At 44.9% G+C, this 20,434-nt stretch overlaps 1 protein-coding gene across 1 annotated transcript in view; it reads left to right on the top strand.

The window, feature by feature from the left end:
• Positions 1-20,434, top strand: part of CROCC2 (ciliary rootlet coiled-coil, rootletin family member 2) — a 1,620,686-nt gene that overhangs the window by 1,044,980 nt on the left and 555,272 nt on the right. The window contains exon 25 of the mRNA XM_086944022.1: positions 7,934-8,093. Coding sequence (XP_086800148.1) covers positions 7,934-8,093 — 160 coding nt within the window. The remainder of the gene's footprint in view (positions 1-7,933; positions 8,094-20,434) is intronic.

The raw sequence follows: 20,434 nt of genomic DNA on the forward strand, positions 1-20,434 counted from the left end.
GCTTTTTGCGACTGCCAGACCAATCTTCTCTTCAAGTCTCCTATTGTAAATAGATTTCTAAAGGGGCTGGCTCACTTATTTTCACCCACGCCTTTTATTATGCCGCAGTGGGACCTTAATTTGCGGTACAAAAGGGGGTGGTGATGGACGGAGCATCTGAATCAATCAAACACTCACACCCAGTCAAAAGATCTGGGTTTAATCCATCACCGTTCTTTAGCCCACTCTGCCACCCCAGTTCAGACATGGCTATATGCAAATCAGTCTGACCCTGTGCCTCATGGGAACAGTCCAGCCCGAACTGCCAAGCCATGTCTTCCCTGGACCGGAAACAAGCTTCTGAGGACCGGTTTCTGGCATTCCAGCCGTCTTCAACCCGGCTTGCTTGAATGCAATGGCAAAGTGAGCAAGGGACTCACGTCTGAGCATACCCTGCCACACTTATGGCGGCCAAAAGCGGTACAAAAGGGGGTGGTGATGGACGGACCTTAATTTGGTCCTCACTTACATGATGTGTGCACCTTTTAAGCCTTTGCATAATTGTCCACTCAGGCTGTTGACTATCAAAACAGCCTACTTAGTGGCAATTACATCGGCTCGGGGGGTGTGTGAGTTGCAGGCGTTATCCAGCTCGCCTCCTTATCTTATGTCCTTTCCGGACAAGATGGTGCTTCGCACCAGGGCATCCCTTTTGCGAAAGGTTGTAACCCCATTACATCTGGGTTAGTCCATCACTTTACCTACCTTCTTTGCTTTTCCGCATCCCTCTAAGGAAGAGGACTGTCTTCACCGAATGGACTTAAAAAGATTGTTGTCGTTCTACCTTGACTGCACAAAAGAGTTCCGGGTGGATGACCAACTCTTTGGGGGGTGTGTGGGAGCAAAGAAGGGAAGGGCAGTGCAGAAAAGGACCATCTCTCACTGGGTCGTTCTCTGCATCACAATTTGTCATGCCTTGGCAAAGAACCAGCCCCCTGAGGGATTAAGAGCCCATTCCACCAGGGGAAAGGCTGCGACTAAGGCCTTGGCTCTGGGCGTCCCAGTCCAAGACATCTGTCAAGCAGCGACGTGGGCAACTTCGCACATGCTTGCAAAACATTATTGCCTTGATTGGCAAGTATGCAGGGACGGACATTTCACCTGTTCAGTCCTGCAAGACTTCTTTGTCTAGGATGTGAGTCCGCAACCCACGGCCGGGAGGGTATGGCTTGGGTATCTGAATCACAGGTAAGGAATCTGCAGCTAGAAGTCTCTATCAGATGAACAAGTTACTTACCTTCGGTAGCGCATTATCTGGTAGACTCTATCTAGCTGCAGATTCCTTACAGCCCCACCCATGCCTCGCCGCTTTGCGGAGTGATATTGTAGGGCTAGGGTTGTTCCCCTTTTCAGGGCCCTAGTTCGCACATGACTAGGTCAGTTACTTGGTGGCTCTGCGCTTCTGGCGTGGAAGGTACGGAAAGTGTTGACGTCCGCACGCCTGGATGGCACCAATATATAGGCACCGCAACGTCATAACCGACTACGACGATGTCAGGCGGCGCCGAATGGAGCAACCCAAAACTGCGCGCAAGTGGTATTGCTCAGCAAACGTTTCTGGACCCAGCCTGACGCCTGAGAAATTCAAAGGTAAGGACTCTGCTGCTGGATAGAGTCTTTACCAGATAATGCGTTGCCAAAGGTAAGTAACTTGTTTTACACAGTGCTGTCACATTTCAACTTTAAAGGCCCACTGGATTCAAGAAATGCCTTTCATAATAAATAAACCAAGCCTATGGCCTGTGTCATAACTTTTCATAAGAAACAGATCAAACCTATGGCATTTGACATATGTTTTCTCAGTGAGGCTATCAGATTACAGCCTGTAACACAGTCTGATAACAAACCACCATTAAAGTTGTTTCGGGTTTAACAAATGCTTTTCACAATAAATAATCCAGACCTACTTCCTCTGTCATAACTTTTCATAATAAACAAATTAGCCATATACATCAGACATAACTTTTCCCATTGAACCAATCAGGCCTATATCACCTTTACCACTGACTTGCTATCATAACCAACAGTGCCTACTGTGCTGACAGTTAGCTTTCCAACAAGGCAACCATCAAACATATAGCTATAAAATAACAAATGTATCCAACATTATATTTGGAAATATTGAATATTGTCTGTCCTACGAGAGTCTAACTAGTATTATCACGGTGCAACTCTTCTGTGCCCATGTTTTGTCGAGGGGGGTAACCAACACTAAAACCCTTGCCTACTGCAGTCATTTTATCGATTTCATGTAACAAATACCTCTTTATAGGTTTTACTGCAGAGTAATCAACCCACTATTTTTCAGTGGAAGCAATCAGTTGCCGGATCAAATGCTGTTCTCAAGGAAACCAACATGTGGGTGGAGCAAAATCATAGTACTCTTTAAAGTTCTTCTAGATTTCAAAAGATTTTATTAGAAATAAATTTTTTACAACACAGTACAGAGTAAGCAGGACAAAGGCAATACTGGTCTTGTTGTCGTTACAAGCATAAATATTGATACATTCTGGCTTGCTGAAATGCTTGAGTGATGGTTATACATAATCAACTTGAGTCCTTGGCGTTACCTAAAGGTTCATAAGCGTTGCCTCCGTCGGAGGGAAGAGATAGTGTATATAGGTAAGTAGGAGAAAAGACTAGAGTAAGAAAGGGAAAACGGACGCAAGTGTGGCGGGTTGTAGGTTGCTTGACTACAGAGTTTGCTGTTGGGCGGCACCAGGGGTGGAGGAGGCCATTGAGGGTGTCTAGCGGTGTGGTGCGTTCACAGCGGTTTTTGCGAGTCAAGGTATTTGTCCAGGGAGAGCCACATCTCATTGCTCGGTCCCACTTGGGTGGGGTGTTTGATTTTTTGTTATGTTGTCTGCTCCCCTTAGGAAGGTGACCCAGTTGAACCAGACTTTGAAAGTGGCTTTCCCCGTGTCCTTCCAGTTAGAAAGGATTGTCTTTGTTGCCGCCGTGAGGAGTAGGTCAGTGAGGCTCCTGTCGTTAGTAGAGTGTATCTCTGGGGCCATGAAAGCATTTGATATGCTGAGGATGTCAAGTTGTAGAGTGTACCCCGTTACGTTATGGATGAAATCTCTTACTTTCCCCCAGAATGTTTTAACTTTAGGGCAGTGGACGATCATGTGTGCTAGGTCTCCTTTCTGTTTCTGGCAGTTCCAACATAAATCATTATTTATGAGCCTGACCGCTGCTAGGCGCGCCTGGGTCCAATACGCTCTGTGTAGGAGCCAGAATTTAGTTTGTGCTTGTATGGTGGTGACTTTGTTCCTGCTCGCTGAGGCCCAAAGGTGAGCTTTTTCCCTCTCGCTGAAGTGCCCGGAGTGCAACGTTTCACAGTATTCTATGGCCTTCCTGTTTAACCTGGTTGTTTTTGCACTTAGGAGTTTATATAGGTGTGACGTTTGGTGCCCAATTTTGTTGAGGTTGGTCAGGTATTGGTGGGTTGATGGTGCATCTTTGCTTAGTCCTGCTTTGGTGATTGCCGCCTTTACTTTAAGAGAGTTATATAGTTCTATTTCTGGGAGGTCGTGCACCCGTTGTAGGCTGGCGAAGGTGGTGGGGGACACGTGTTCCTCTAGTTGGGATGGGGTAGAGATACCTCGCTGGGGCCAGGAGGCTAAGGTAAGTATGCTGTTTTTATATTTTATTTTTGTGTTGAACCAAATGGATTCCCATTTTGTGTTCTTTATGCTCCTTTCCATTCTTTTGTCTACGTGCAGGAGGGCGTTTTTGGTGTTTCTGAGAATTGTATTGCTTGCTTCTGGGTGTTTATTAGCAGTGAGGAGAGCCGCTGGGGTTAGGCCACCCAGCAGAGCTCTTTCTAGTTCCAGCCAAGCCGGCGTGTTTCCTTGTTCAGACGTGAGCCAGTATATGCCTTGTCTGGCTAGGCAGGCTGTCTGGAAAGCCTTAATGGTTGTGACGTTGAGCCCCCCTAGATCCTTGCTCGGCCTTTGTTTCTGGAGGCTAATCCTGGCTTTCCTACCCCTCCAGAGGAACGTATTTATCATGGTATTCAGTTTTTTGTGAAAGTCTTCCGTGACTATTGGTGGGAGCATGCTTAGCAAGTATTTACCCTTGGGGGTTATCATCATTTTAATTGTTTCTACCCTGCCCCACCAGCTGACATACTTGGGGGACCACGTGTCTAGCCTGTCTTTTATCTTGTTTATTATTGATTTTTCGTTGTGATCAAGTGTTGACTTGAGGTCCCTGTCAAAAAGGATACCCAGGTATTTTAGGGCCCCTTTTTACCAGTGTAGACCTGAGGACCCTATCACATCCCTAGTGGTATGAACGTTGAGTGGCTTACATTCGGACTTACTTCTATTAAGCTTGTACCTGGCTACCTTTGCATATTCGTCAATGGTGTTCGTTAGCGCCTCTATCGAGGGCTCTGGGTTCTCTGTTATGAGTATGTCATCAGCGTATGCTGCTAGTTTGACCGTGTTGCCTTTGACCGTCATCCCTTTTATCCCGGCGTTGTTTCTGATGAAGGCCAGTAGGGGTTCTAGGGTCAGTAGGAACAGTGCCGGGGAAAGTGGGCAGCCTTGTCTGGTTCCTCTTTCGAGAGATAGGGCCTCTGATGTACCCCCATTCACTACTACTCGGGCTTTGGGGTCTTTGTATAGCGCCATCACCATTGTTCTATAGTTTCCACCAAGGCCGAACTTCTGCATACATTAGTCAAGGAAGGGCCATGAAACTCTGTCGAAAGCCTTTTCAATGTCCAGCGCGATCATTACCGCTGGTTTCGTGTTGGTAGAGGCGTGGTTTATTATGTGGCATAGGAGTCTTGTATTGTCTTGGGTTAGTCTGTTTTTAATGTAGCCCACCTGCGTTTTGTGGATGAGGCTTGGGAGATGTGCATTGAGTCTTCACGCTAGTATTTTTGCGTATATCTTGCAGTCTACGTTAATTAGAGAGATAGGGCGGTAGTTCTGCAGGAATTGTGTGTTTTTCCCTTCTTTGGGGATGACTATGATGTTGGCCTCGGCCTTCGAGTTAGTCATTTTCCCACTTCTGATACAGTGGCCGAAGAACTCTTTCATTGTGTTCCTGATTAGGGGGAAGAAGTGTTTGTAGAATTTTGCAGTGTACCCATCCGGCCCCGGCGCTTTGTTATCTTTTAGGGCCGCCACAGCCATGTCTATCTCTGCTCCTGTTATGTCTAGTTCTAGGGTTGCGCGTTGAGCCTCTGTTAGCTTGGGTAGGTTTAGCTTGTCCAGGAGGGCAACTCCCCCATCCGGGTTTAGATCTTTGTCCTCTTTGTACAGTTTCTCATAGAATTCTTTAAAAACCCTGAGGATCTCCTTATTGGCTGTTTGGGATGTCTTGTTGGAGTCAGTCTCGGCCGCAATGGCGTGTTGCCTCTGCGTACTTTTAAGGTATGAGGCCAGGGCTTTGTCTACTTTATTTGCTGAACTGAGTTTTATGGCTTTGTACTTGTTTATCCTTGTGCCTGCCCTCTCTCTTAATATCTTATTAAGTTCATATTTTTTCCTCGTTAGGGTCGTAAGTGTGTTTTTGACGGCTAGGTTGGAGCTGTGGTGCATCTCCAGGTCTTTGATCTGTCTCTCTAGTTCTAGTATTGTTTTGTTTCTATCCCTGTTCATTCTGGACTTAATGCTTATTATTTTCCCCCTGATTGTGGCCTTCATGGCGTCCCAGAGTACTCTTTTGTTTGTGCCTGGCTTATCATTGATTTCTAGGTAGTCTTTAATGGCTTCCTCTATGGCAGCTGCATTCGCTGGATCGTTGAATCTCCATCTACGGCTTGTTTGTTCGTTGTGACGACCGCTAAGTGTTAGGATGATGAGGGAGTGATCTGACACTGTTCTCGGTGCAATCTCTGTGTGTTCTATGAGGTGGGTGTGTGTGGCTGATATAAGGATGTAATCTATTCTGCTGTACGTGTTGTGGGGGTGGGAATAAAAGATGTAGTCTCTAGCGTCTGGGTGTTGGAGTCTCCATGGGTCCCCGAGGTGGAGTTTTTGGCGCATAGGTTCTTAAGTGTGTGTTGAGCCTGGGTGCTGGACCAAGCCAAATAGTTCTTCTTTTGATCACATAGTGACTTTAGGCTCTGCTATTCCGCTGTGGTGCGGAGAAATGTTAAAATAAAAGTTTCAGGCATAACTTCATCAAGAACATCTGAACAAAGCAAAATGCGCTTAAATGTCTGAAAAGTGCTGCCAGTCCCATCATCTGCCCAATTTCTATTTGACAAACACCCCGCTCTGGTGTGGCTCATCCACCGCACTCTTTCGATATGTTCCATGCCTTTATGAAATCCTGCCCCTTCCCCCATTTCGCTCATTCAATTCCATAATTTTACCTTTAGCGTTAGGGGAGGCTTTTCACAAAAACATCTTTGACTCCTGGTTTGTTTATTAGATTAAATAATTTGAATAACTCTTTCCTTTGTTGTATGTGTGAAGGGGCTTTAGAGCCTCGCTCCATGCAGGACTAAGGACTTTTTACCAACCACTCTTTTGATTTCTTGTTTCTTGGCTGTCCCTGCCTGTGCTAGGTGCTGGAAAAGAATAACACCTGCTTGTCTAATGATTTGTATACAGGGGTAAATCACAAAAATGCTAAAGATAATCATGGATATTTACCAATATAACAATGGCTACATGCTACAAAAAAAGGCTATTCTTTTTTTATACTGTAATTTACATCAACAGAAATGGTAGAGTTGCAGAGGCGACGTCTTTAGGTGTATAGGCCTGAATAGATTTACAACAAGCCTAAATGGATCGCTTTAGCGTCCCGAGCACGTGGAGAAATACAGCTACAATCTTTCTGCTAATTTGGGGGCTCATTATGATCGCGGACGGACTTGAGTCCGTCCGCGACCATCGAGGAGGAGGGAACCTCCGCATGGCCTGCGGAGTTCCCTCCTGTCCAATTAGGATGTGACCGCCACCCTGGCGGTCACATCCTCTATTTTTAACATTGCGGCGGGTGCGGCTTCAAGCTGCACCCGCTGCAATGTCAAAAATGCATAAATTGCATTTGCATGCAGAAAGCGGAAGGCACCGCGCGGTGCCTGCCGATTACTACATACAAATGCAGGGGGGTACCATAGGTACCCACCATGTGCACCCCCCACCCCCCAACTGGCCCCCGCAGTGAAGCTCCGTATGCTTTTCCACGGCGGAAAACCCGCCGTGGAAAAGCATTTCTTTTTGGGCATTCTAATATGGCTGGCGGTGTCTGAGAGACACCGCCACCATATTAGGGCTTTTCCGCCGCGGTTGTAAGCCAACCACGGCAGAAAAGCTGCGGACAGAAACCAGGACCCACCAGCCATCCTAATGTGGCGGTGGGTCTTTGGTGGGTCTGCTGCGGTTTTTCCGCATCCTCCGGGCCGGCGGTGGCTTCCGCCGGCCAAGAGGATGCGGAAAATCCGCTATCCTAATCTGACCCTTTAATTTTAAATGCCATGTTCTCGCTCATTTCTGTTGAGTGGTCATTCAATGCTAAACCTTTGACTTAAAGATGTGTAAACTGTTTACTGTTATCTTCCATCCAAGGTTTTCATACGAGAAAAGCAGAGGTGGATTTGATCCTGTTTTATCAAAAGTAATTAGGCAAGTTACTTTATTTGGGAGAAACTCAAGTTATTTTTGGGTTAATTTTATAAAGCAAAGGTGCAAAGTCCTACAGTGGAGGATTTCCCATTACTGATGTTTCTGAAAGGCTGAGAGATGGCAGCCACTTGTAAATCAGTCGTTTTACTCTTCCTCATCCCATAGGCTTTCCAAAGTTATCAACCTGTTGAAAACACTCCTACTTTCACAGTAGGGATGTCACCCTCTGAGTGCTTACTGTAGTGATTTCGGTGGGTCTTCTCTTCATTGTGCTGACAATAAACTTTGTGATTTAGTCTTAAGCGATCCAACGAGGAGAAGGAGCAGAAGCTAATTATGTTGGAGGAGGCCAAAACTGCAGCCCAGAAAGAGGCTGGAGACCTAAGAGCGAACCTCCGTGAAGTGGAGCGGTCCAGGATGGAAGCTCGACGAGAGCTGCAAGAACTCCGCCGACAGGTGATGTGCCAATCCTATGTACATACACATTGTGGGGTCAATTTCATCTTGCATTTACCAATGATCCTCCGCAGATTTGGGTATTTTCTCCTTTTCGACCTTTTTTCTTGAATTCTATATTGGTGTTTCCCAGTAAAAGAGGGGATGCGTAGCAGGGGACTGCAGACAAGAATAGTTGCCTGCTGTGGAGAACTGTAAGACAGCGGCCAGGACAACCCAATGTCAGCAGACTGGCAGCACTGAACAGGAGGGCAGGCCCAGGCCCCTTAAGCTGGACTGCTGCTTCCAAGGAGTAAAATACAGTGCTACCAGAGGCTAGAATCATTTTAGGGATCTTCAAGCCTTAAAGAAGGCAATCCTGCTAGCTGGGGCTATGAGAATTGTCCCTCTAACCCAGGAACTCACTAGCACAGCCCTGAGCGAGGAAGTCCTCTCCTGGCACAAGAATCACAACCCGCACCCAAGAAGAAGGCTATTGGAAGAGGCTGTCAAGTGGGAGGCAGGAGCAACAGTGAGAAGAGCCTGCCTGACCATGAGGTTAGGAGAGTGCAGCCTCAATGTCAACCTCTGCTTGCCTCCTTATGCCAGTTCATGCCTTACCCTGGGCACTGCTAAAGAGAAACCAGTTTCTCCTGCACCTGTGAGCAGCACAGGAATAGTGTGTAGATACCCCAACTTCTCAAGAGCAAGAGTGCTCGCTTGCAGAAGTTAATAGCACTCATAACAACAACAAAAACAAACGCAGCTGGAGCCCCATCTGAGAAACAAACATTGGTAAATGCAATAGGCATCACTTATGTGACTAATAAAAAGCAGTTTTTTTGTTGAAAGGTGTAGCTTGGTGAGCAGTTGTGCAATATAAGTTACTGAAATTCTGTTAAAAACTCTGTTAAAGTGTTGTGACTTGTTTATTGGCAAAAGCAATATATTGTGCTGTTACTGGTGGTACCATAAAGCGTAGAAACTAGGTAAAGGGTGGAAGACAAAGAAATAGATTTCAGCTGTGCAGGCAAAACCTAAAAAAGGAACAAATAACTTAAAATGTATATTAGCAGATTGTTTCTTTAAGATATTCAACAACAATTGAAACATATTCAACAAGAACTGTGCCAAAACGTAGCCTGGTGGCCATCATCCACAATGTGTAAAGTAAAAACTCAATGATTACAGTGGCTAAGCACACCCCCTTGATATGAGGTCCTCAATCAAGACACAATGATTAAAAAAAGGAATGAAGTCCACATTTGGGAAACAAATACTCCAGCATTAAAAAAACCTTTAAAATAAAAATAGATGCAGATAGACACGCACAAACGTGCAAGAACAGATAAAAAGAAACACACATACACAGACACAAACACACACATAGATATGCTGAAATTTTGAAACAGTCACCTGCAGCTACATACACCGATAGATGCAACCACAAAAGGAAGCATACATACCCATACAGGCACCTATGCACACATACGTGTGCAGGCACAAGCACATATTAACACAGGCACACATGCACGCATAGATATGCATATAAGGAAGCATGCATGTACATATACAGTATTACCAAGATGAGATATATTTTCACACTGACACACGCATGACATATACAAGCACACACACACACAGGCTTTCCTACATACGTGGTTTAACTTAGTTACCAGCCCAATGAGTTTTGGGCTTTGGAACCGTAAAAAAAGAGTTGAGTAGTATATGCCAGTTCAACATACCAAAATATGTATTTTTTACTTCCTGAAATTATTTGAATCTATTACCTGAAATATGCATTTTTCCCAAACAAAATAGGCGGAGATCAACAAGCAGGGTTGGAGGAGTATCATCAATGCGTAGGAAGAAACTTGTGGTTGCTCCATATTTTGCGTCACTGTAGCCCATTTATCACTGGTTTAGTTATGTTCCCTGGGCAACTCTGATTGGCTTATGTATGAGTAAGAGGCGGAGCATCTTAATGTGAACATGTCGAAACAGGAACCTGCCAATGACCTGTTACCAAGAATACATCTTATTTGAAAGTATTCTCACACATATATGTTTTAGATGAACCAGCGTAATTTCACCGCATAGATGTTTTTCACAAAGTGGCACTTTGGCTCTTTTCTTACATTGCTCCAAAGTAGGCCGAAAGGAGGACTGGCTAAACTCAGCTGTCCAATCAGATCACGCAGTGCCAAGCTTGAGTGCTGACATACACCACCGATGTGTACGAAGCTGGCTCTCCTGGTGAATATAAATTACGTGGTTCAACCTTCGCCACACAAGCGTCTTCGGAACGGTTTTGTATCATATCATAAATAATAATTCTTGTCCTGGAAAACATCAATATGAGTCTTGCTGGCAGTGTTAAGCCTCAGTGCTGACGTACACCATGAATGTGTAAGAAGTTGGCGGCTTCCCATACAATTGAGTTCCGTGTGAGGTGAGCGCTGTCTCCTTGTGAATTTAAACGACGTGACGTGGTGCAACCATCGTCATTGTAGCACAAGCGCCATTAGATTTTTTATAATATGAGTTCCATCTATATGTCATACTCACTGGTTTACTCTCATGGACTTCTTTACTTTTTTCTTTTGTCCTGGCCACCATTTTGCTGCTGCTCTCGGACGCTTTTTTCTCCTGACCCTGGCCCGCCATCTTGTCCGTTCCCTCGACCTTTACCCTTCTCCCTCGTTTCCCCCTTGACGATCCTCAAATGTTTCTGATTTGCCTTTTCTCCATACCCTTGTACCCCTCCCTACTCCCACCCAAATCTACTATTTGTATATATATGTATATAGAGATAATTCTAATCACTAGTATATGCAGTAGACCATTGTACTCTCTTACCATTCCTATGTGATGCTTAGAGTTTATCCATTTGTATTGCTTGCTTGAGTGACTTTACTACTTGTACATTTGCATTTTTTTTCTGTTCTTATCTCTTCCTTGTATGACTTTACAACTTGTACATTCACAATTTCTTTCTATCTGAATCTTTTATGTAACGCATGTAATTCTAAGTCCTTATGTATCGCAACTGGTTCTTATGTAAAGCGCTCCGACACCTTCAGGTAAAGTTCACGCTATATAAAATCGAGTCTTGCTGGTGGGGTTAATAACAGGTAAATAAACAAGTAGTGCCTAAAGAACACAAAACACTTATGAGTGTAAGGGAACAGTAAATAGCCGGTGCTCCTCACGCAAAAAACAGAAATTATGTTTGGGAGTGCTAACCATTAAGGAGCGACGAAACATAAACGATGCAGGAATTAACCAATTGCAAGCGGAATACTGTATTATACTCCATAGAGTGATTACAGGAGGTCTTGCAGACAGCGCATGCGCTGATGCTCGACTTAGAAAGTTCTGGCAAAGAGGATGAAAACAGTATTTGAGCCAGAGAAACACAAGAGGAACAACAGGAATTGGTATGCTTCAGCCAATAGAAACAGAGGAAACAGGAATTAGTATGCTTCAGCCAAAAGAAACAGAGGAAAAGTGGCAAGCACACAAACCAATGTAAAGCAAGGATGGGATGTAAGCCCTTTTTAAGCTTTATATAAAATTCTATAGATTTCACAAGCCCAGCGCAAACGCTGTGCATGTAGCGCAAACGCTGTGCAGGTGAAACCAAAACAAAATAGCCTGTGGCTGCCTCTGGAGCACAAATCCTCCTCTAAACAGCTTTACATATTTTAAAGTGAGTGCTTCAGAGGAACTGGGGTACCAGCCAGAGGAAATCTTTACCTATAGGGTGGCAGCAGGAAGCCTGCAGCGCACAAGCCCCACTGGGATAGGGGACATTTTGTTAATGTATGTCTCCCAAATGTGGGAAGTGAGTGCCTGGGAATGGCAAGGCACTCCTCAAGTGAAAAGTCTATGTAGTAAGGTTCGTGTTAAAGTGTCTAGGGCTTGTTTACTTGTGGTTAAAATCACGTAGCAATGCAAATAGGCTTGAGCTATGTATGGCGAAAAGGAAATGGTGTCTATTTCATGTTCATGCCTTAGGCCACGGGTACTCATAGTACGGACCGCGGGCTATCAGCGGCCTGGCAAGCCTTCCTTGGCGGGCCGCGGACCTTACAGACATCGTACCCTTGTTTTAAAAAAATATAATTTAAAGAGTGTCTGCAAACACTGTGCGACTCTGAAAGACTCTGCTGCTCTGTGGGGGCCCGGCATTCCAGTGATAGTCAGAGTGGAGCTGCAGGAGCGCTAAGAAGAGGTGAAATACAAAAGCCTCATTAACATGGAAATGGTCTTTTAAAGACCTGTGAAGTGCTCGGGTGCGGCTGTGTGTGTGTGTGCCCGGGAAGCTGTCTCAGCCCGCGCACACACGCACACACAGCCGAGGGAGGGAGGGAAAGAGAGGGAGACAGAGGCAGACAGAGGGAGAGGGAGGGAGGGAAAGGGAGGGAGACAGAGGAAGAGGGAGGGAGGGAAAGGGAGGGAGAGGGAGACAGAGAGAGGGACACAGAGAACGGGAGATGGAGGGAGACAGAGGGAGGGAGGCTGAGAAAGGGAGAGGGAGGGAGACAGAGAAAGGGAGAGGGACGGAGATAGAGGGTGACAGACAGAGGGTGACAGACGGAGGGTGACAGACAGAGGGAGACAGAGGGAGTGAGGAGACAGACAGAGGGAGGATGACAGAGGGAGGGAGACAGAGGGTGACAGACTGAGGGTGACAGACAGAGGGAGGCAGAGGGAGGGAGACAGAGGGAGGGAGACAGAGGGTAACAGAGAGAGGGAGACAGAGGGAGGGAGAGAGAGGCGGAGACAGAGGGAGGGTGACAGGGACGGAGACAGAGGGAGGGAGACGTTGTGACGGAGACAGAAGGAGACAGACAGAGAGAGGAGGGCGATAGAGGGAGGAGGGCAACAGAGGGAGGAGGGCAACAGAGGGTGGGAGACAGAGGGAGGTAGACAGACAGAGGAAGACAGAGTGAGGGAGACAGTGAAGGAGACTGAGTGAGGGAGAGTAGAGTGAAAGAGAGAGAGGAAGACAGAGTGAGGGATAGGGAAGAAGAGAGAGGGAGACAGAGAGAGGGAGACAGAGAGAAAGCGAGGGAGACAGAGAGAGAGCGGGAGTGAGACAGTCAGAGTGAGTGAGACAGAGGGAGACAGGGAGGGAGAGAAAGGGAGTGAGACAGTCTGAGAGAGACAGAGGGAGACAGGGAGAGAGGGAGAGAGAGAGGGAGGGAGAGAGAGAGATAGAGGGAGGGAGGGAGACAGAGAGAGAGAGAGAGAGAGAAAGAGAAAGAGAGAGAGAGATGTGTGTATGCTGGGTGTTGTGGCTCAGTGGATGAAGGCGTCCGCTGCAGGGACCTGTGTTCAACCTCATGGTCACAGTTTTTTTTGTTGCTCTAATTGCTCATTTCTTTCGATGCCTGGTGGGAGGAGTTTTTAAAGTGAACTATGTGACAATCTTGCTTAAGTACCCGGAGCGCGGAAAGAGAGGCTGTAGGGTGTTGTTTTTTTCGGAACACAGGACACAATGTAAATACCTGTAAATTAAATGTAAGCATTCAGCAGTTAGGAAAGCAAAATTGAAACACTTTTTTTGTAATTCTGAGGTATGCTGGAAACAGATTTCATTAGGATCAAAACAAATCAAGATACTTTATTTCGGGTTTCACAAATGATAAATATTCACAGGAACCCGATTTGTACACATTATCATTTGTGTGCTATATAGTTTTATAAGTAAAACTGTGTCTGTGCAAATTTAGTGACCATTTCAATGCAAGATCTGCTTTCTGTAAATTTCAAAGTGCCAGTGGCGGCCGCCACAATAAATAATTGGTGAGGCAGGTGGAGAGAGTGTGGGAGGGGTCTAATCATAAAAAAATATATAAAAGACAGACTTATCTGGAGCTCCCTCCCGCGTCGCACTCCGCCTCCTCCTTCCTGATCCCAGCAAGCACTGAGGCTGTGTCACGGACCACCTGCAATCCCCGCGCTGCTGTCATCTGAAAGCAACGTGGGGATTGGTCTGAGCAGTCTGGAAAGACGCTACGCTCAGACCAGGGAGTCTGTGTGCATTTCTCCAGCCAGGCTGTTCAATGCAGCGGTGATGGAGAAACCTAAGTGCGCATGAGTGTTTTGGTCACATACGCACACTTATGGAGTGCACATAGTTCTCTTCCTCCCCATGCCCGGCCAATTCCTGTGCTAGCGGGCTCAGGGCCGGCAATTGAAAAATAAAACGATAACATTGTTTTATTTTTCATTTGCTGGCCCTCAGCCAGGAAATGGGTGACATTCCTCTGCCATTGCGGAGGAGCTGCCACTGCAAAGCTCTACTGCACAATGCTTCATTTACATTCAAAAATCGCCCGCTTGCTTCATGGCCATTAAAGGTAGGTGGGTCACGAAAGTTTGCTGTTACAAAAATTTGGTTGTGGTTGTAAAATGTTTAGGAAGCAGTGGTCTAAGGAATTATCTATAAAAATGATACGATGTAATGTTTTTTTTTTAAGAAGTCAAGTGATGAACACTAATTGTAAAGTGGATGGAAGGGGATTTGACAAGATTGTGGCAAGATGAGAAAATACTCTTTCCCATTTAGATTCGAGTTTAATTCTGTGTGCAATCAATAAGACTGTAATACTGCTCATTAGATCTCCCTCTCTTCTGCTATCTTGCGATTCATTGGTTTCAGTATGCCAAAGCCATTTTATTGATGCATTAATACACGGGGCATCCAATTTTTGAACTGATCCTCTCCTTAAAGGGAGGCCAGTGGTGAGGTCGATTGTCTTGTGAGATACAATGTTTTTTATTTAGATGCTACATTATTTTCTTTAATAAGCACGTTAAAGATGATCTACTTGATATACTGGAAGAGCTGCAATATGAATTTTACCGTAATCAGTTTTACAATTGACTGCGGCCACTATAGCCAGGTTCCTGTATCCTGTGCGTCTGAGATAGAAATGGTATTAAAGGAAAGAAAAATCATGATTGATGGTCGCAGTTCCTTACCGGGATACAGCGTTTACATTGCATGCGCTACAACGCATGCAATTACAGCACGGTTGTTACAATGACCGCGTTGTTACAATGCAAGATATTACATCGCAAGTCATTTTTACGACTTGCTGTAAGGGGCGCACTAAACTAAGGAATAGTATAATTTACTATTCCAAAACTTTCCCAAATGTTGCACATTCTGGAGTTGGAATAGGTAATTAAATTATTCCTAAATCCAGCGCGCCCCCTACAGCAAGTCGTAGAAACGACTTGCGATGTAATGGCTTGCATTGTATCAATGCAGTTGTTGTAATGACTGCGTAGTAATCGTATGCTTTGTAGCTCATGCGATGTAACATCGCATATTTTTCCTTACCACCATGCAGGCCTGGATATTTAAAAAAAATATGCTTCACTTGGCACTTTCATGCAGTTGCTCCATTCTTGCCTGGCTATTTGTGGGATTGGATAGTAATATGGTGCTCAATGTATACTTACGGATTGTAGTGTGGGTCGGGAGCTGTACCTTCATGTGTAACTGGGTTTTAAATGGCATATGTTTGATTGTTTGTTTTTAACCATATTTCTACATTTTTCAATAAAGAATATTAAAAAAAAATAGAGATCTGCTTCAAAAATAAATGTGCTACCAGAAAGTTTTGATTGAAGATAGTAGTGTTCCAGATGGATAATAATGTACTTTTATTTAAAAGTTAATACGCTCTGTTTGCGAATTGTTAAGCTGAAGATAGTTCAAGCTCATCCAAGGTTCTACTTTCTGTAGTATTTTATGGAGGTTTTTCAAAGATTGGAAGTACCTGTGGGTACTATTTGGAGCATTTGCCACTGTGGAAGGATGGTTTATAAGTACATTTCATCAAAAATTCATAAGTACATCCCCCACCGTACTTTAAGATCTATGCACATGAACTACTTAGAGGTCCTCCCAGTTTTTAGACGCAAAAGAACAGGTGGCTCACGCTTCTCAATATTAGGACCCAAACTCTGGAACGCTCTTCTGCCCCCAGTAACTCTTTCTGGAAAGTAACTCCTCCAGCGCCAAGAAACCGTTGGTGAACAAGCGCTATAAAAGTTCCTAATAACATAACATAACATATAAGGATGGAGTGGTCCACATATGGAATGTGGCCAAGACTTTTAGCATAGCCAGCTAGTTTCATCAACAGCCAAAGAGTCCCATTCAGAAACGTAACGCGGCTCTGTCCATGCGTTGGCTAAATACAAATTGTAAGGGGAACAGCCTGTTGCTAAAATCCGAAAGAGTCTGTATTTGTGCCACTAGGCTTATTTCTGGTATCTTTTCTAACAAGCCTTTGCAATGCAATAGGTCTTGCATTACTTGAGAGTTTGGGCTATTGGCACTGTAAATGACAATGCTTTTTTATGTGTTGTTTTTAAAATAAAAGGCCTTGGCATTTACAACGCCAGAGTGAGACCCTTTCATTGCAAATGTGTGCTATAATTATTTTTTTAAACATTAGGAGAGAGCGTGTCCTGCCTGCAACAGCAGGCAGGACAACACTGTTTGAGAAAGTAGTGCTCAGAGGCTGTAATTAAAGCCTACAAAGCAACAACATAAATAACACGGGGTGTCGCTGTGGGAGGTTACAAACTCAGACAAGGCGGTACTAAGGAGGGACTACTAAGCCTTTTGACCAATGAACAGCCACAGGCACAGTTTACAGTGGACAACAACACAAACCAGTGAAAAATATGGGCAGAGTGGTTGGCGGAGCTACAAGTCCCAACCTCTATACAGCATGCCTTGCCGAGCAGCGCATGTGCTGCCCAGGTTCACCTAAAACCTAAAAATGGCAGTGTTGTGGTAGGCCGGAGGAAAGCTGGGGGGTGTCCGACTGGGTAGGAGTAGCCACCCTCTGCCTCGTTAAACCATTGGCAGATCTCTTTGCAAAATGAGAAAAGCCAGCTAAACAGAAAGTGGCCATTGAGGAACTTAACTTCTGCAGAAACCTTTCTTCTGGCCGATACAGTGCCGGATTAAACCCTGTGGAGGCCAACGGCAGTTTACATTTCGGGGGCCACCTCGCAAATTATCTACTAATAGGTTTTTAATTTTACCAGCCAACAATGTCAATAAACCACTAAATTACATTATTGCAGTATTTTCTCTATAGAGTCTTCAATGTAAGGTTGTTGTTTCTTTGAGTTGATTAATTTTTTACTTACTTACTGAATCCTTACTCATGTAATCAGAGTCAAAAGTCCATATTATGTAGAAAAATTGCTTTTTATTAATTTAGATAAAAACTTGTTTTTATCTAAATTAATAAAAAGCCATTTTTCTACATAATATGGACTTTTGACTCTGATTACATGAGTAAGGATTCAGCCTAAGAATATCAAGAACTTCTGTTAAACACACTCATCACCCCCTTTAAAACTTTATTGTTACAAAACTCAAGAGGTCCAGAGTTTTTTTGAGTGTGTTTTCTTTAATAACAATACGTGAAAACTGATATGGACTTGGCATTTCCTGTGGACCACTCTCCTTCCCTAGAAACCACTTCGACAAAGTGCCATCGACTCAGTCTCTCTTTTAGATATGAAGGTAGAACAGTTTGAAAAAGCACTGAAGAGGGCTACTCTGAAGATTCTGGGCTCCCCCCTTTGTTTCAGAGTGAGATATTTCTGCAGTATGCAGTCCTTACAATAGGATGAGCTCCTGGGTCTGTGATTTGTTTCATATTGAGGTGACCAGGGCCATAATGTTTCATGACCAGGGACATAATGTTTCAAACAAAGGGTCCATAAGAAAGTGAGTTCTCTTTGGGCATGTATATGTGGAATTTACCTGTGTCTGGCATAGGGGGCAGCTTCCATGGGAAACAAATTGTCTAACCCCTTAATCTTTGGCCTGTTTCTAGATCTCAGTTGTTTTATACTATGTTCTATGGATGCATGGATGCAAACGTAATCAATTAGAAAAGGTGTTATATATGGGCTACGATAATTCCCCATGGTTTGATTCTCAGGGTAAGTTGGGCAGTAGGAGCTACCATTTACATGACACAGTGCTGCCATGTACTTTCCAAGCTCACCTAGCCTGGATGACTGCCTAACACCGTGGATGGTCACTTTAAAGCCTTTTTATTTACTGCTGAGGTTAATAGGTATTTTGCAATGTCTGTGTGATGTTAATCTTTCCATATTAGAACAAGGGGAGTACCTGGAAATGTTCTGTCTTTGAATTGGGACCGAATTCTGCTTTATTGTGTTTCTTGTTGAGTAGCTGAGTGGACACTGACAGAATACCCCAGTTACATGGCTGTTAAATCTACATATGAATCTTCATATTGTGTTGCGTATGCTCCTATTGCTAAGTCACTATGTCATTGTTAACTCAAGAAGAATCTTTTGAAAAGTAAACACATTGAGGGCTTTGAACGCTGAAAAGTGTCCGTTTTGATTTTGTCAGTTAACTTTTTTCTTAAAGAAACAAATACAGAGCTTTCTATTTCACAGGGAACGTAATTTCTCTGCATTTTCAGGATCCCTGCTGCGCATTGTATACTTAGACGAGTGTGTGCTATCTTAGAACATAACACATTCACATGTGATCTGAGATTTGTTTAAAGATAATAAGGAAGCATGTTTTTAGGCAAGCATTGAGAGTTGAGGTTATAACAAGCCAAACTTCTCCCACTAATTAAAAAACCTTCCGCAGACCCCCTGGCTGCCTCCAACTACAGACCCATTTCTCTGCTCCCTGCAATAGCCAAAGTCTGTGAGAAAGTGGCTTTTCGTCAACTTGAGAGGTTCGTGGAATCCACGGGGGCATTACACCCTGCCCAGTCAGGTTTCCGCTCCTCCTTTAGTACTGAGACCGCGCTAGTGGAGGTCACCGAGGCTATTAGAGACTGTCTGGACGGGGGCGGCAGAGCGGCCCTAATTCTTTTGGACCTCTCTGCCGCGTTCGACACGGTTCCACATGTCCAGCTGATCTCTAGGCTAGAGGACATTGGCATCACTGGCGCGGCTCTCAAATGGGTCAAGTCCTTTCTCACAGACCGTTCACAACAAATCTGGCTCCCTCCCTACCAGTCATCGATTAGCAAGGTGGACACTGGAGTCCCCCAAGGGTCGACTCTAAGCCCCCTGCTCTTCAATGTATACCTGACCCCCCTTGTACATCTTGCAGAGAGTCTGGGTGCTAAAATAATGGCCTACGCCGATGACACCCAGCTTCTCTTCACGTGGGACAAGAACAACCTCGATACAATGAGAGTCCAATTGTGCCTGTCCTCAGTATTTGCCTGGCTGGCCAAGGCTGCCCTCAAATGCAATGAGGACAAGTCGGAGATTCTCTTGTATGGCCAATTCCCAGCGGGATTCAGGGAATCCATCTGGCCCACTGGATTGCCGTGCCCGTCTGGAAATTGCGGAGTTGCTAAAAACTTAGGGATCTGGTTTGGCGCCGATCTGTGCTTTCGAGATCAGATCTCGAGATTGGCGGGAACCTGTTATGGTACCCTTATTACCCTCCGGAAGTTCTTTCCACTTCTTCCCCAGGAAGCGAAGGAAACAGTGGCTAGAGCACTCATTCTTTCGCGTCTGGATTACGCCAACGCATTATATGTGGGCGCTCCTGATTTTCTGCTTCGCAAACTGCAAGTAGTCCAGAACGCGACAGTGAGGCTCCTATACAACATCCCCAAATGCCATAGTGTACGAAGACAACTTGCGGAACTCCACTGGCTTCCAGTTGCCCTCAGAGTGCGCTTCAAAATCCTAACACTAGCTTTCAAGGCCTTACACGGTCCATGCCCACCATACCTCAGTGCCAGGTTTGCCTTTTATCAGCCCCCGCGTCAATTGAGATCTGCTTCCCTCAGACATCTGGTCACTCCCAGATTTAAGAGAGCCCGTCTGGGGGGAAAATCCATGACGGTTAGAGCCGCCCAGCTATGGAATAGTCTCCCTGACCATCTGAGACATACGACAAACCTTACATACTTTAAAAAACACCTAAAAACCTTTTTATTCAAGCAAGTCACGTAATCCACATGTCTTTTCTTGGCATCTCTTTCGTTTCTGACACTGAACTTCTCTCGCGCCAGGACAGTCTCAACTAGCAGTGCGCGTTATAAGAAATATATAACATAACATAAGCAGAAACCTAATGATTATTAAGCAACACACTGCTCTTTGTGGTCATTTACATCATGTGTCCAACAGAACACAGGAGACTGGCTCAACAGTGTGAGACTTGCCTAACATCACACAATGGAGGTGTGATTATTTACACTAGTGTAGCACCTGTCAGTTTTTGCAGTTTTGGCCCACATTTGGGGGTCGATTAGGATCGCGGACGGACTTGCGTCCGTCCGCGACCCCAG

Source organism: Lissotriton vulgaris, chromosome 11 (genome assembly GCF_964263255.1).
Source record: "Lissotriton vulgaris chromosome 11, aLisVul1.2, whole genome shotgun sequence".
Lineage (NCBI taxonomy): Eukaryota > Metazoa > Chordata > Amphibia > Caudata > Salamandridae > Lissotriton > Lissotriton vulgaris.